The sequence below is a fragment of the Neoarius graeffei genome, chromosome 22, assembly GCF_027579695.1.
Source record: "Neoarius graeffei isolate fNeoGra1 chromosome 22, fNeoGra1.pri, whole genome shotgun sequence".
Lineage (NCBI taxonomy): Eukaryota > Metazoa > Chordata > Actinopteri > Siluriformes > Ariidae > Neoarius > Neoarius graeffei.
The window spans coordinates 4,483,616-4,497,249 of NC_083590.1; the positions used below are offsets into that span (position 1 = coordinate 4,483,616).

General features: G+C 40.9%; 1 protein-coding gene across 1 annotated transcript in view; it reads right to left on the minus strand.

Annotated features, from left to right (window-relative positions):
* Positions 1 to 928: 928 nt before the first annotated feature.
* Positions 929 to 13,634, minus strand: part of LOC132870543 (NACHT, LRR and PYD domains-containing protein 12-like) — an 80,826-nt gene continuing 68,120 nt past the window's right edge. Inside the window, exons 10-11 of the mRNA XM_060904220.1 lie at positions 7,753 to 7,926; positions 929 to 1,106 (exon numbers count right to left, since the gene is read on the minus strand). Coding sequence (XP_060760203.1) covers positions 929 to 1,106; positions 7,753 to 7,926 — 352 coding nt within the window. The remainder of the gene's footprint in view (positions 1,107 to 7,752; positions 7,927 to 13,634) is intronic.

Below are 13,634 nucleotides of genomic sequence, written 5' to 3' on the forward strand. Positions count from 1 at the left end.
CTGTTCTACAGGGTCGCAGGCGAGCTGGAGCCTATCCCAGCTGACTACGGGCGAAAGGCGGGGTACACCCTGGACAAGTCGCCAGGTCATCACAGGGCTGACACATAGACACAGACAACCATTCACACTCACATTCACACCTACGGTCAATTTAGAGTCACCAGTTAACCTAACCTGCATGTCTTTGGACTGTGGTGGAAACCGGAGCACCCGGAGGAAACCCACGTGGACACGGGGAGAACATGCAAACTCCACACAGAAAGGCCCTCGCCGGTCACAGGGCTCGAACCCAGACCTTCTTGCTGTGAGGCGACAGCGCTAACCACTACACCACCGTGCTGCCCAACATTTATTCAGTCTTATATAATATCTGTGTTCTAACACTGAGCTCCAACAAACGAGAACTTCCACAAGATCTAACAGGAAAGTGAGCAGACGTTTCCCATCACTGCTCTTATCCAATCACAGGCTTTGGAGCTTTTTAAACAGTAACTCACACTGCGGTGGGTTTGATCTCTTGTTCTACATGTAGATTTAAGTGCAGACTTTAAGAAGAACCCGAGGTGAAGTTTACAGGAACGACAGAAGACACGGTGTGGAGGTGGAGAGCAGGAAGGAGTGTCAGAGTGAGTCAAGTGGCTCCTTAAATCACACATTTGTGGCTGTGTGGCATTAAAGATGATCATTTTACTGAGTTTTGAGGAGAGTTGAGAAGAAAGTGTGCTGCTGATCAGAAACAGGGAAAAGCCGAGATCATCTTATTCAGACAAAAGCAGCAGGATGAAGTCAGAGACAGCAGGGTGAACATTTCTCACACTGGTTTCATTCCATGGCCTGGTCATGTGATATTTACTGACATTAAAGAAAAATAATAATAAGCTGAAATGATTATTCTTTTTTTCGACATTTATCTAAAAAAGGTGATGACTCACCTCAGTATCTGTAGTTTGTAATGTTCATCATCCTTAAGAGCAGAGAGCAGCTTCTTTCCTGAGCTGCTTATTTTATTTCTAGACAGATTCAGGTGTCTCAGGTGTGAGGGGTTTGATCTCAGAGCTGAAGCGAGAGCAGCACAGCCTTCATCTGAGACACCACAATCACCCAACCTGCAGAGACACAATGACACACACTTCACTGCCTCAGTTTATGAACATCAAGATTTACTTTGTGTGTCTTTAAATTAGAGGTGTGTGTGTGTGTGTGTGTGTGTGTGTGTAAGCTGCTTGCTGATGGAGGAAGTGACCGCTCGCTCGTTGTAATCAGAAACAAATTTCAGAAATAAATACAAATAATCAAACAGAACTTTATGCGTACAATTTATTTGCAGTATTTACAAATTATTCCACCACTGCAGACTCCAATATGTTCAGGTTTGAGATGTCAATCATGTTCATTCCTGATTTACTGATTGGCAGTTGGTTATGAGGTTCCGCCCCTTTGAAAGATCTACCAATCATAATAAGGAGAAGCCGTGTGTCCAGGCGGGACAAAGGAAAAGCACACTGTCCAATAACCACAGAGATGTGTTTTTTTTCCTGTGTAAAACGGACCCGCCCACACTCCATTCCCTCCCAGTGAAACTGTGCGTCTGGGCGGGGCTCAAAACGACACGTTTAAAGCCTGTTGTCCAATGAGCTTTCGTCTTTCTGCCCATTAAAACAGCGAGTACACAAACAGACACTAATAGATGCCGAGGCTCCAGTGGGGGTCTGTTAGCTGTGTGTGTGTCAGGGGCTTTTCACACAGACTGCACTGTTCACCACGAAATCAAATCAAATCAAGTTTATTTGTATAGCGCTTTTAACAATAAACATTGTCGCAAAGCAGCTTTACAGAATTTGAACGACTTAAAACATGAGCTAATTTTATCCCTAATCTATCCCCAATGAGCAAGCCTGTGGCACCGGTGGCAAGGAAAAACTCCCTCAGACGACATGAGGAAGAAACCTCGAGAGGAACCAGACTCAAAAGGGAACCCATCCTCATTTGGGCAACAACAGACAGCCTGACTATAATATTAACAGTTTTAACAGGTATAACCCTCAACTGTCTTCATGGGGCCGTCCTTCACAGGAGCGGTGCGATAAAACTCCGACCAGACACAGGGCACCAGGATGGATCAAGCAGGTCCGAGGGGCAGAAGAGGCCAGCATCTCAATCCCAGGATCAACATGTAACTCAGAGGGACAGATTTTTGGGGGGGGGGGGAGAGAAAGATAACACAGGTTGTTAGGTATGCCCTAAAAATGACAAGTATTAAATCTGTGTGGTAGGCTCGCAGAGACGAGAGTCTTTACATCAGGCATAACACAACAATGGCATGTTAATATGGTAAAAAATATATCATGACCTGCTCTGGCTGGATGCTTGATTGGGTGATGGGAGCACACTCCTCAGCAATGATGAGATGCAGATGGGACCCTTAGGGCTGGCCAAGACAATTCAGTTACATTTCACCGGGCCTGGGACATGTGACAGAATGTCTGACGGCCGATTCCCTGCAGGCTACGATAGCCAGTCGAGGTCTCCACCCTCTCCACCAAAAGATTTCCTGTTGACTCCATGTAACTCAGAGGGACAGATTTGGGGTGGGGGGGAGGGAAAGAAAACACAGGTTGTTAGGTATGCCCAATGTCACCTGAATAAGTAGGAGCAGTATACGTATTGCACCGAGTACAAGCAGGGACTCCGGCAACTGACTATGACAGCATAACTAAAAGGGGAGAGCCAGAAGGTAACACAGGCATGAGGGAGCCCTGGGACATAAAGCAGCCAGCCACTACACCGTCAACAAACTCGAGTGAGCAAGCAAGTGGGGACTGACAGCATCCATACATCCCAGTTTACCAAAACACTCTATGTCTGAGGACCCTCCAGATCTACTCCTTTACCTCATAAACACCATTAACAAAAGGCTTGACTAAACAGATATGTTTTCAGCCTAGACTTAAATGCTGAGACTGTGTCTGATTCCCGAACATTACTTGGAAGGCTGTTCCATAACTGTGGGGCTTTGTAAGAAAAGGCTCTGCCCCCTGATGTAACCTTCACTATACGAGGTACCAGCAGATAGCCTGCACCTTTTGATCTAAGTAGGCGTGGCGGGTCATAGAGGAGCAGAAGTTCACTCAGGTACTGTGGTGCGAGACCATTTAGTGCTTTAAAGGTCAATAGTAGTATTTTATAATCAATACGAAATTTGATTGGGAGCCAATGCAGTGTGGATAAGACAGGTGTGATGTGGTCATATTTTCTAGTTCTAGTAAAGACTCTTGCTGCTGCATTTTGAACTAACTGGAGCTTGTTTATGCACTTATTGGAACATCCAGACAGTAAGGCATTACAATAATCCAACCTGGAGGTAACGAAAGCATGGACTAGTTTTTCTGCATCATGCAATGACATTAAATTTCTTATCTTTGCAATATTTCTGAGATGAAAGAAAGCTATCCGGGTGATGTTATCAATGTGAGTTTCGAATGAAAGACTGGGGTCAATAATCACTCCGAGGTCTTTTACTGCTGCACGTGAAGAAACAGAAAGGCCATCCAGAGTCACTGTGTAATCAGAAAACTTACTTCTAGCTGTATGTGGTCCTAGCACAAGTACTTCAGTCTTGTCAGAGTTAAGCAGAAGGAAATTAATAAGCATCCAGTGTCTAATGTCCTTAACACATTCCTCAATTCTATTAAGCTGGTGTCTCTCATCAGGTTTTGCAGAGACGTACAACTGTGTGTCATCAGCATAACAGTGGAAACTAATACAATGTTTACGAATAATATCGCCCAGAGGCAACATATATAGAGAAAAAAGCAGTGGACCCAAGACAGAACCTTGTGGAACACCAAACTTTACCTCGGTACGTCTAGAAATATCACCATTTATATCAACATACTGATAACGATCAGTTAGATAAGACCTGATCCAGGAGAGGGCCATTCCCTTAACTCCCACAACATTTTCTAGTCTATCCAGAAGAATGGAATGATCAATGGTATCAAATGCTGCACTAAGGTCAAGCAACACAAGTAGCGAGACACAGCCCTGATCAGACGCCAACAGTAGGTCATTTACTACTTTAACCAGTGCTGTCTCTGTGCTATGATGAGGTCTAAATCCTGACTGATACATTTCATGGATGTTATTCCTATGTAAATATGAGCATAACTGCTGTGCCACAGCTTTTTCAAGGATCTTGGAGATAAAGGGGAGGTTTGATATTGGCCGATAATTGGACAGCTGACAGGGATCAAGGTCAGGTTTTTTAATCAGGGGTTTGATAACTGCTAGTTTAAAGGATTTGGGTACATAGCCAATCATAAGAGAAGAATTTATTATTTTTAGAAGCAGTTCAATTACTCTAGGCATTATCTGTTTGAATAGACGTGTAGGTAAGGGATCTAGTACGCAAGTTGAGGCTTTTGATGTAGAGATTAATGAAAGTAATTCAGTTTCTTTTAGGGGAGTAAAACATTCTAACTGATGATCTGATACAGTTATATTGTTAACTACAAGGTCACTTTCATTGTCTAACCTTAAATTAGTAGTTTGAATTTTTTGTCGGATATTCTCAATTTTGTCATTAAAAAAAATCATGAAGTCGTTGCTACTACATACTGCAGGTGTGCATGTGTTGATAGTGGACTTATTCCTGGTTAATTTTGCTACAGTATTAAATAGGAATCTAGGATTATTTTTGTTATCTTCTATTAGGGAGGAGAAATATGTTGATCTCGCAGCACTACGCTTTTCTATACTTCAGGAAGCCCTCCTTCCAATCTAATTTGAACACTACCAATTTTGTTTGACGCCATTTACGTTCCAATTTTCGAGTGGTCTGTTTTAATGTGCGAGTGTCATCATTATACCAGGGTGCTAATTTTTTGTCTCTGACCATTTTCCTTTTTAGAGGAGCTACATTATCTAAAGTATGGCGGAATGTTGACTCTAAGCATTGAGTTGCCTGATCAAGCTCTGCAGGGGCTGACAGTGACCCAATCAAAGTTGACAGCTCTGGGAGATCATTTATAAAGCTCTGTGCAGTAGTTGACGTGAAAGTACGTTTAATACAGTAGCGTGGTGAGGTGCATATATTATTACTCAGACATAGTTTGAATGAGACGAGACAATGATCTGAGATAACTTCAGACTGTGGAAGTGTGACTATATTGTCTACGTTTAATCTGAATGTTAGTATTAGATCGAGGGTGTGACCACCATTATGGGTCGGTCCTATGACATTCTGCTTAATCCCGACTGAATCTAAGATGGACACAAACGCTGTTTTTAAAGGGTCTTCTGGGTTATTGAAGTGAATATTAAAATCTCCGACAACTAAAGCTTTGTCTAAGGAAATAACCAAATCTGAGATAAAATCTGCAAATTCAGAAAGAAACTCAGAATATGGCCCCGGGGGCCTGTAAATAATAAGCAAATTATTTTTCGAGGCTACATACATTATATGAGTATGAAGAACTTCAAATGTATTAAATTTATAACCAGGTTTTTGTGTTACACCTAGATAATCGTTATAAATTACCGCGACGCCTCCTCCTCTGCCAGTTAGACGAGGCTGGTGTATATAACTGTATCCAGGAGGACTCGCTTCATTTAATGCTATATATTCATTTGGCTTAATCCATGTTTCTATTAAACACAGTACATTAAACTCCTGATCAGTAATGAGTTCATTAACCATTAGCGCTTTAGATGTAAGAGATCTAATATTTAATAGCCCCACCTTTAGATCAAAGGTGCTGGCAGCAGCTGTACAGTCAGTATGATCTAATTTTACATTGATTAGGTTACTGGAACAAACTCTCTGAAAATTTCTACCTTTTTGTTGAGCTCGGGGAACAGACACAGTCTCGATGTAGTGGGCCCTGAGTGACGACTCTGTGCAGCTAGCAGACAGTCGGTTTAGCCTGTTCGTCTGCTCCCTGGCTTTGGCTCTGGATTGTCAGAAATTAACTAGGCCTGTTCTGAGACTATGACCTATGCTGCAGGAAATGAGAGCAGCACCTTCCCGAGTGGGATGGATACCGTCCCGCCCTAACAGGCCAGCAGTGCCCTCAAAATTAGCCCAATTATCTATAAAGCCCACACTGTTTTCAGAGCACCACCTGGACAGCCAGCAGTTCAGCGACCATAACCTGCTGTAAGCTACATCGCCATGCCACATTGGGATGGGGCCAGAGCATACTACAGCATCGGACATCGCCTTCACTAATTTAAACACCTCTACAAAGTTACTCTTAGTAACCTCAGACTGACAAAGGCATATATCATTAGCTCCTGCATGGATAACTATCTTTGAGAACCTGTGCTTGCCTAGGACCCTAAGATTACCTGCTATGTCCGGCGCCCTGGCTCCCGGTATACACCTGACTAAAGCTGCTGGTGCCCCTAAAGGCTGAGCTAATTTCACATGCCGTATGATAGAGTCCCCTGTAACCAGAGCTCTTTCAGGTTTCTCAGTGGGTGCATCACTAAGGAGAGCAAGCCTGTTCGACACGTGACGCGGAGAGGAGTGGTGCTCCCGTGGGCAAGCCACAGCGGTAGCTTTGGCTCTACGCTTATGCCGCCGAGCCGTCACCCATTCGCCCCGCTGTAAGGGCTCTAATGCCGGAGTTGGGGGATTACTAACTCCACCTAGGGCATCCAGACTTTTCCCTACAGAAACTACACTGTTCTCACGCTCACTAACCTGCTCTAAAGCCTGGACACGCGCTTCTAGCACTGAAATCTTCTCCGTCAGAGAGCTAACTAATCTGCATTTATCACAAATAAAGCTAATAAAGCTATCGCTAGTGACGGAGGAAGAATGACTAAACATCCTGCACTCAGCACACTGAGCAAGCTGAAGGTGTGCCATGATGAAAAGATTCACGTACCTTAAATGAAGATCTGTTGATATTAAAGCAGATCCGATGTGGATGGCCTCCGCTTGTGGTCTTTACACAGGAGGAGAGAAACAGTGTGAGTTTAATGAACAAACAGCGCCACACTGCAGTGAGATCCTTCATCAATCTGATTCACTCAGATACTTAATTACACCAAGACGGAGGAATAAAATCGACACTTTGGGAAACGTTTCATTGCTGCATTTGAATGAAATGTTCGGGGAAGCTGGACTTCCAGTGGTGTCTTAAAGCGATCACCACTGACAGAGATGGACTCAAACATTACTGACTGTTTTAACATTTATTATTATTATTATTATTATTATTATTATTATTATTATTATTATTATTAACTAATAATAGCTGCATTGTTGCCATGGTTTTGAATTTATTGGAAGTTCTTTTCTGCTCCTTTTTAATTTTTATCTAGATGTAATTTTTTTCTCTTTTTATTTTTGTTCCTGCATCAGTTCTCTGGCATTAATGACTCATTTTTGTTTCAAATTCTATATTCCTGAGATCATTTCCACCATGTCACTGCTGCTCACACAGAGGGCAGTTAGTTTGAGTCTCAGGTGCAGTTTATGGGATTCGTTACAGTGTTGTAGTAAATTTCACAGTGAGTTCAGACACATCGCAGTCGGATCAAGTCCCGTTTTGTGCTGCAGCTTCTCACATACGTCCATCTGACCCAAAGACTCTGTGACAAATCATCAGTGTGCAGTGAACAGAAACAATCTTCCTCCTCAGGACACTGATGATGAAGCTAAAACCTCTGCTTCAGTCTCACTATTAGAGAATGGGTCTTACTGAGGAGCAGGTCATGTGACTCTCAGAGAGATGATCTTACCTCAGTGTCTCCAGCTTACAGTGAGGATTCTCCAGTCCAGCACAGAGACGTTTCACTCCTGAGTCTCCCAGATTATTGTCAGACAGATCCAGGTCTCTCAGGTGTGAGGGGTTTGATCTCAGAGCTGAACTCAGAGCAGCACAGCCTTCATCTGAGACACCACAATTACACAACCTGCAGAGACACAATGACACACACTTCATCAACAGATTCCCATCTTGGTTTAATACTGACTTTAAAGATGATTAGTGTAAAATTAATTTTATTATTCAGAATGTCATGAGGATTTAATATCACCTGTTTATTCTCATTAACAGTGTCATTAATAATGATAATACTGAGTGTTATATTGAGTTTCTCTCCTCTGTTGTGTGTGATATTAAACCATCAGCAGCTGAAGCTGAACAGAGAACAGCAGAGAGACCATGAACTTTAATCAGAGAGAGAGAGAGAGAGAGAGAGAGACTGAATCTCAGATGGGTGTCTACTAGACTTATAGTGCACTACACAGGGGCAATAAACTTGTTTCTCTGTTGTCTACACAGTGCATTAACATGTATATCTATCATTTCCGTGTATATCTATCCTTCACTTCTTTCTGACTAAGATTGTCCAAGTAATCCAGTAGCAGAACTTTTTTAGCTGTAGTTTTCTTCGGACAACAGCAACAGACGCTGGACATCTCCGCTTGGCTTCAGTATGTGAACAGCCAATCAGCAGGTCCCGTATGTGTTTATGATTTTTATGTCACGATTTACAACCAATGGGAGACACCCTTTGTCGGCTGTCCACCAATCACAGGCTCCCGTGCCACAATGGAGGTTTGTTGATAAATATTTAGAAAATAAAAATATTATTACGAAATATATGAAACCATCAAAAACAATAAAAAATGGTAATATATATACTGGTTAGAGGTAAGGAACATTATTCAGTGATATCGTTTATTATTAACTCCAATCGTGATATAAAAGTTTCAAGTTTGACACCTGCCCACTTCAACCGCGCTGCTGGCACACGATGTCCTTGACCCTCGTCGCTCTGAGCCAATTGGTATAATTATGTCATATTTTTTGTACTTTTATATATTGTCATGTTGATGAATAAAACTTAAACACATTTCCCATGAAACAAGACGAGCTACTCTTAACACAGAGTGAGGATACAGTCCATGTCTCTGACGCTTGGTAGGATTCATTTTATTCAGGAACCAGTTCAGGAAAACACAATTTTCAATAGACACAGGTGAACTTTGTTTTGAGGAGTCAGATGTCATGATGCGTGATTCACTTTGCATAATAATAATAATAATAATAATAATAATAATAATAATAATAATAATTTCAATTTATATAGCACCTTTCACAAACCCAAGGACGCTTTACACAGGAGTTACCAAAAAAAAAGCCACACTAGGAAGAGTAGTGTGAGGTAAAGAGAAAAGTTTTCAAGTTAGCTTTGAAGGAAGAGAGAGTGGAGCAGTCACGAAGCGATTGTGGTAACGAGTTCCAAAGTTTAGTAGCAGCAACACTGAATGATCTGCCACCCATAGATGCCAGTTTAAAACGTGGGACAGTCAGAAGTCCACAGACAGAAGATCTGAGGGAGCGGGAGCGAGGGAAGCATTCTTAGTAATTAGTTTAAAATGGGGTTCAAACGTAAGGGTGGAGTCAAAGAGAACTCCAAGGTTTTTTATAACTTGGGAAGGACTAATAGACACACCATCAACATCAATAGTAAAACTGGAGAAGTTCAGAACCTGTCTTTTGGTACCTAATAATAGAACCTCCGTTTTGCTAGCATTAAGTTTAAGGCAGTTCTTATGCAGCCATTGCTTAAGGTCAGTGATGCAAGTCCTTAGCAGCTGAACAGAGGCTATGAAAGAGATGGTAGTGATGTAGATTTGAATGTCATCAGCATAACAATGAAAGTTAAGGCCATGGTTACAAATAATCTGGCCTATAGGAGAAACATATAATATAAAAAGAAGGGGACCAAGGACAGAACCCTGAGGCACACCTTGAGCAACAGTAGCAGTGGATGATTTATGAATACCAATAGAGATGAACTGTTGCCTGTTTGCTAGATATGACTGAAACCAGGCTAAAGCTAAGCCAGTAATACCAAAAGAAGATAGTCTGGAAATGAGTATCTCATGATGTACAGTGTCAAAGGCAGCTGTGAGGTCCAAGAGAGCAAGGACATTGAGATGACCAGCATCAGTTGAGAGCAGGAGGTCATTAACAACTCTTTAGAGAGCAGATTCAGTGCTGTGCATATTACAAAAGCCTGACTGAAAGGGTTCATAGAGATCATTATGAGCAAGGAAAGTATGAAGCTGAGAGGCTACAACTCGCTCTGTTACTTTAGCTAGGAAAGGGAGATTTGAAATGGGTCTGTAATTGGACAGTGAAAGAGAATCTAGACCAGGTTTCTTTAGTATTGGTGTAACAGAAGCAATTTTGAGGGAGATGGGAACAGTGCCTAAAGCAAAACACTGATTAATCATATGAGCAATATAAGGGGAGATAGCAGATACACAGGATTTAAGAAGTGCAGTGGGTGCAGGGTCCAGCAGACATGAGGAGGAGGTCATAATTTCCGATACTTTAGAAGAATCAACAGGAGAGAAAGCAGAGAGACAACAGTCAGCTTTATGAGAAAGAGCTACTTGCAAGACAGAAGAATGAATTTCAGAATGAAAGTGTTGGTAAATACTGTCAATTTTATCCTTGAAAAAAATCCAAAAAAGCCTGACACTGAGCAGGGGAGCTGGGAGTGGTTGAGGAAGGAGGCTGAAGAAGTTTATTTATTGTATTAAACAGAGTTTTGGGTCTATAGTTGCCACTCTTAATGATGTTAGCGTAGTAGGAGGATCGAGCAGCATTAAGAGCATCCTTATACTTAGCGATGTGTTCAGAGAAGAGTGAAAAATGAATAGTAAGGCCAGTTTTCTTATAAGGGCGCTGTAGCCGCCTTCCCTTGGCCTTCATGGCCCTAAGCTCAGAGGTGAACCAAGGAGAGGCGCGATTCGCGGAGACCTGTCTAGTTTTAAGGGGAGTGAAAGTATTGTGTTAGATATAGTATTATTGTAAATAGAAACTGTATCATCAGGAGAGTAGAGATGAAAGTGGAGCAAAGAAAAAAATCCTGAACTTCTGAAAGTCAAACGAAGATTGGGGGGGCAACGTCCCCCAAAAAAAATTTAATAACACGCAAAACCCTGCATTCTAGTGCATTTTAGTACTTATTTTCACTAAAACAAGTTATAACTTTTAAGCCTTTTTATTTCATGTACATTAATTATTAACATGTCAAAAATATTAAATTTTATTCCCTTAGTTAATGAATAATTTTCAGGAGTGCATTGTTCTAAATTCAGAATTTTCACTATTGGATGTTAAAACTTATATAAAGTGATGCTGTCATATCTTATGTGCAATACTGCATATATGTTTAGAAAATAATAATTCAACTGATATTAAATAGTTCACACTTTCATGAAATTGAATTGATTCAATATCAAAACAGTCTTATTAATCAGATATATATTTATTGTAACAGTAAACTCATTCAGAACAGAAAAGATAAATCAGCCACATTATCTTGTAAAATTGAGCTTATTCAACACAAACTATTATCAAAAAGAATATTTCTTATTATCATGCCACTTTAAAGATTTCAAACGATTAATAATGCACTAAAACTTAACTGGTTTGAACTGTATATATATATATATATATATATATATATATATATATATATATATATATATATATATATATATATATATGTATGTATGTGTGTGTGTGTGAGAGAGAGAGAGACATGGAATGCACTGCAAAGTTCATAGTTTTGTAAAAGCCAAAGAAGACAGTCTGCTCAGGTAAGTGAAAACCAGCTGTGAAACGGACACCACTGAATCTAGACCCTCTTCTTCTTCTTCGGTTGTTCCACAGCCTTACAGCTGTTTTGTTTTCTCTTACGCTTTCCCCAAAAGGTTCGTTCCATAGGCATGGCATTTGTGACTCTTGTGTCGCGAGAGAACTCTTGAGCAAACTTTATTAGATGTGGAGACATGGACAGTGGTAGGGAATGTTCTGCCATGAATGATAATAAAGAAGCCTCCTGGTCTGATTTCCTATCAAGAAAACTAATGATTGGTTTTGCTGGAGTCGTCTGACTGGCTGAGCAAGAAGCAGCACTGTGAACATTCTCAGAAGGCATCGTGCAAGTAGTACTGGTGGCTCCTTTCTCCATTGCATTTACATTGTGAAATACTGCGGGAAGAGTCTGGTTTGTTCTCTTCAGTCTACGAGCTTCAATGTGCTTCTTACGCTTACTGTGGCCTCGGAGGTCTTTCTTCCCAGATGACTCGTATTTAAGCAGCTCAAAACAAAAAATGGAAAAAATATATTTTCTCACACTTAAAATGTGAATATTTAGAGGTATACAAATTCATAAATGACTCATTAAATATAGCTCACCAATTATATCCCAATAAATGGCATACTAATAAATTATAATATCATTTATATTGAGTGTGTGGTTCATTTTTTATTTTTACTAACATTAACACTTCAATACTCCGATACGGTTTACAATATCACGCACGCTCACTGATAACTACTTTTATTTGCGGTCATTATCAGTCACGTCAAGTCAATAAGAATTCATTCACAATTTTCTAAATCTCCACATGGATCTCAAGTACAACAAATTAAGAATAAGAAAAATTACTTACCACGTGCATAATGCATATCCTGGCCTGTCCACTTTCCTCACACAGTCCGATAAAAAGTCACCGTTTGCATCTTTCTCCTCCAGCCATGACCATTTGAACTTGTTCTTTACCTTTCCTTCTATGCTACGGATATCTGCCGACCTGTCAACTTGTTTGTACATTATTATTGCTGAATCGGTAAACACATTTCAATAGAGAAGGCTCTTCAATTGTCTCGCTCAATAGAAAGGTACACAAAAGAAAGACCGCGTTTTCTAAAGCACGATATCGCGATAAAATCTCGTTCACATGACATGAGGTATGTATATAAGCATATAAGGTCTCGTACACACCAGCAAGCATTGCGAGACTACAAAAATGGCAACGCCTTGTTGCTGAATGTAAACAAGCCGTGCGATCGCAAAACCGAATTTCTATGAAACGGAACTCGAAAAATCCGAAAAATAAATTTCTCCATTCACAAAACCGGAGATTTTCAAGAGTTTTGTCAAATATCCGGATTTCCGGGTAAATCCGGAAGACTTTAATCTACAGGAGAGGAAACCTCAGCAAATTTACAAAAAGAAGAGAGGACAGAGGCAGAGAAAGAATGCACATCAATAGAAGAAAAATTACGGAAAGAGACAGTAGAACGCAGAGGAAGTTTAGAAGAAGGCACACTGAGACAACACTCAATCAACTTGTGGTCAGTAAAACCTCCATCAGAACCCGATACAGATACAATTTTTATACCAGTAGAGCGAAGCGAGTCAAGTATATGACCAGGATTATGTGTGGGAAAGTCAACATGCTGAGTTCAACCAAAACATTCAAAGACAGTCAAGAGCTCATCAGTCAGGGAGCAACTAGCGTCAACATGAATATTAAAGTCACCCAGAAGAATGACGGCAGGACAGATAGATGAGGCGACAGTTAGCAGCTCATTCAGTTCAGACAGAAAAAGAGATGGTGATGATTTGGGAGGTCGATAGATTAAGAGCAGCAACATTGGTGTGGGAGTGGAGGTTTTCAAAGCCAGATATTCACAGGATGTGACATCATGACAAACAATCTCTTTAAGTTTCAAACCACATTGGAAAACTGCAGCGAGACCTCCACCTTTCCCTGTGAGACGTGGCTTTGATATATATGTGTATCC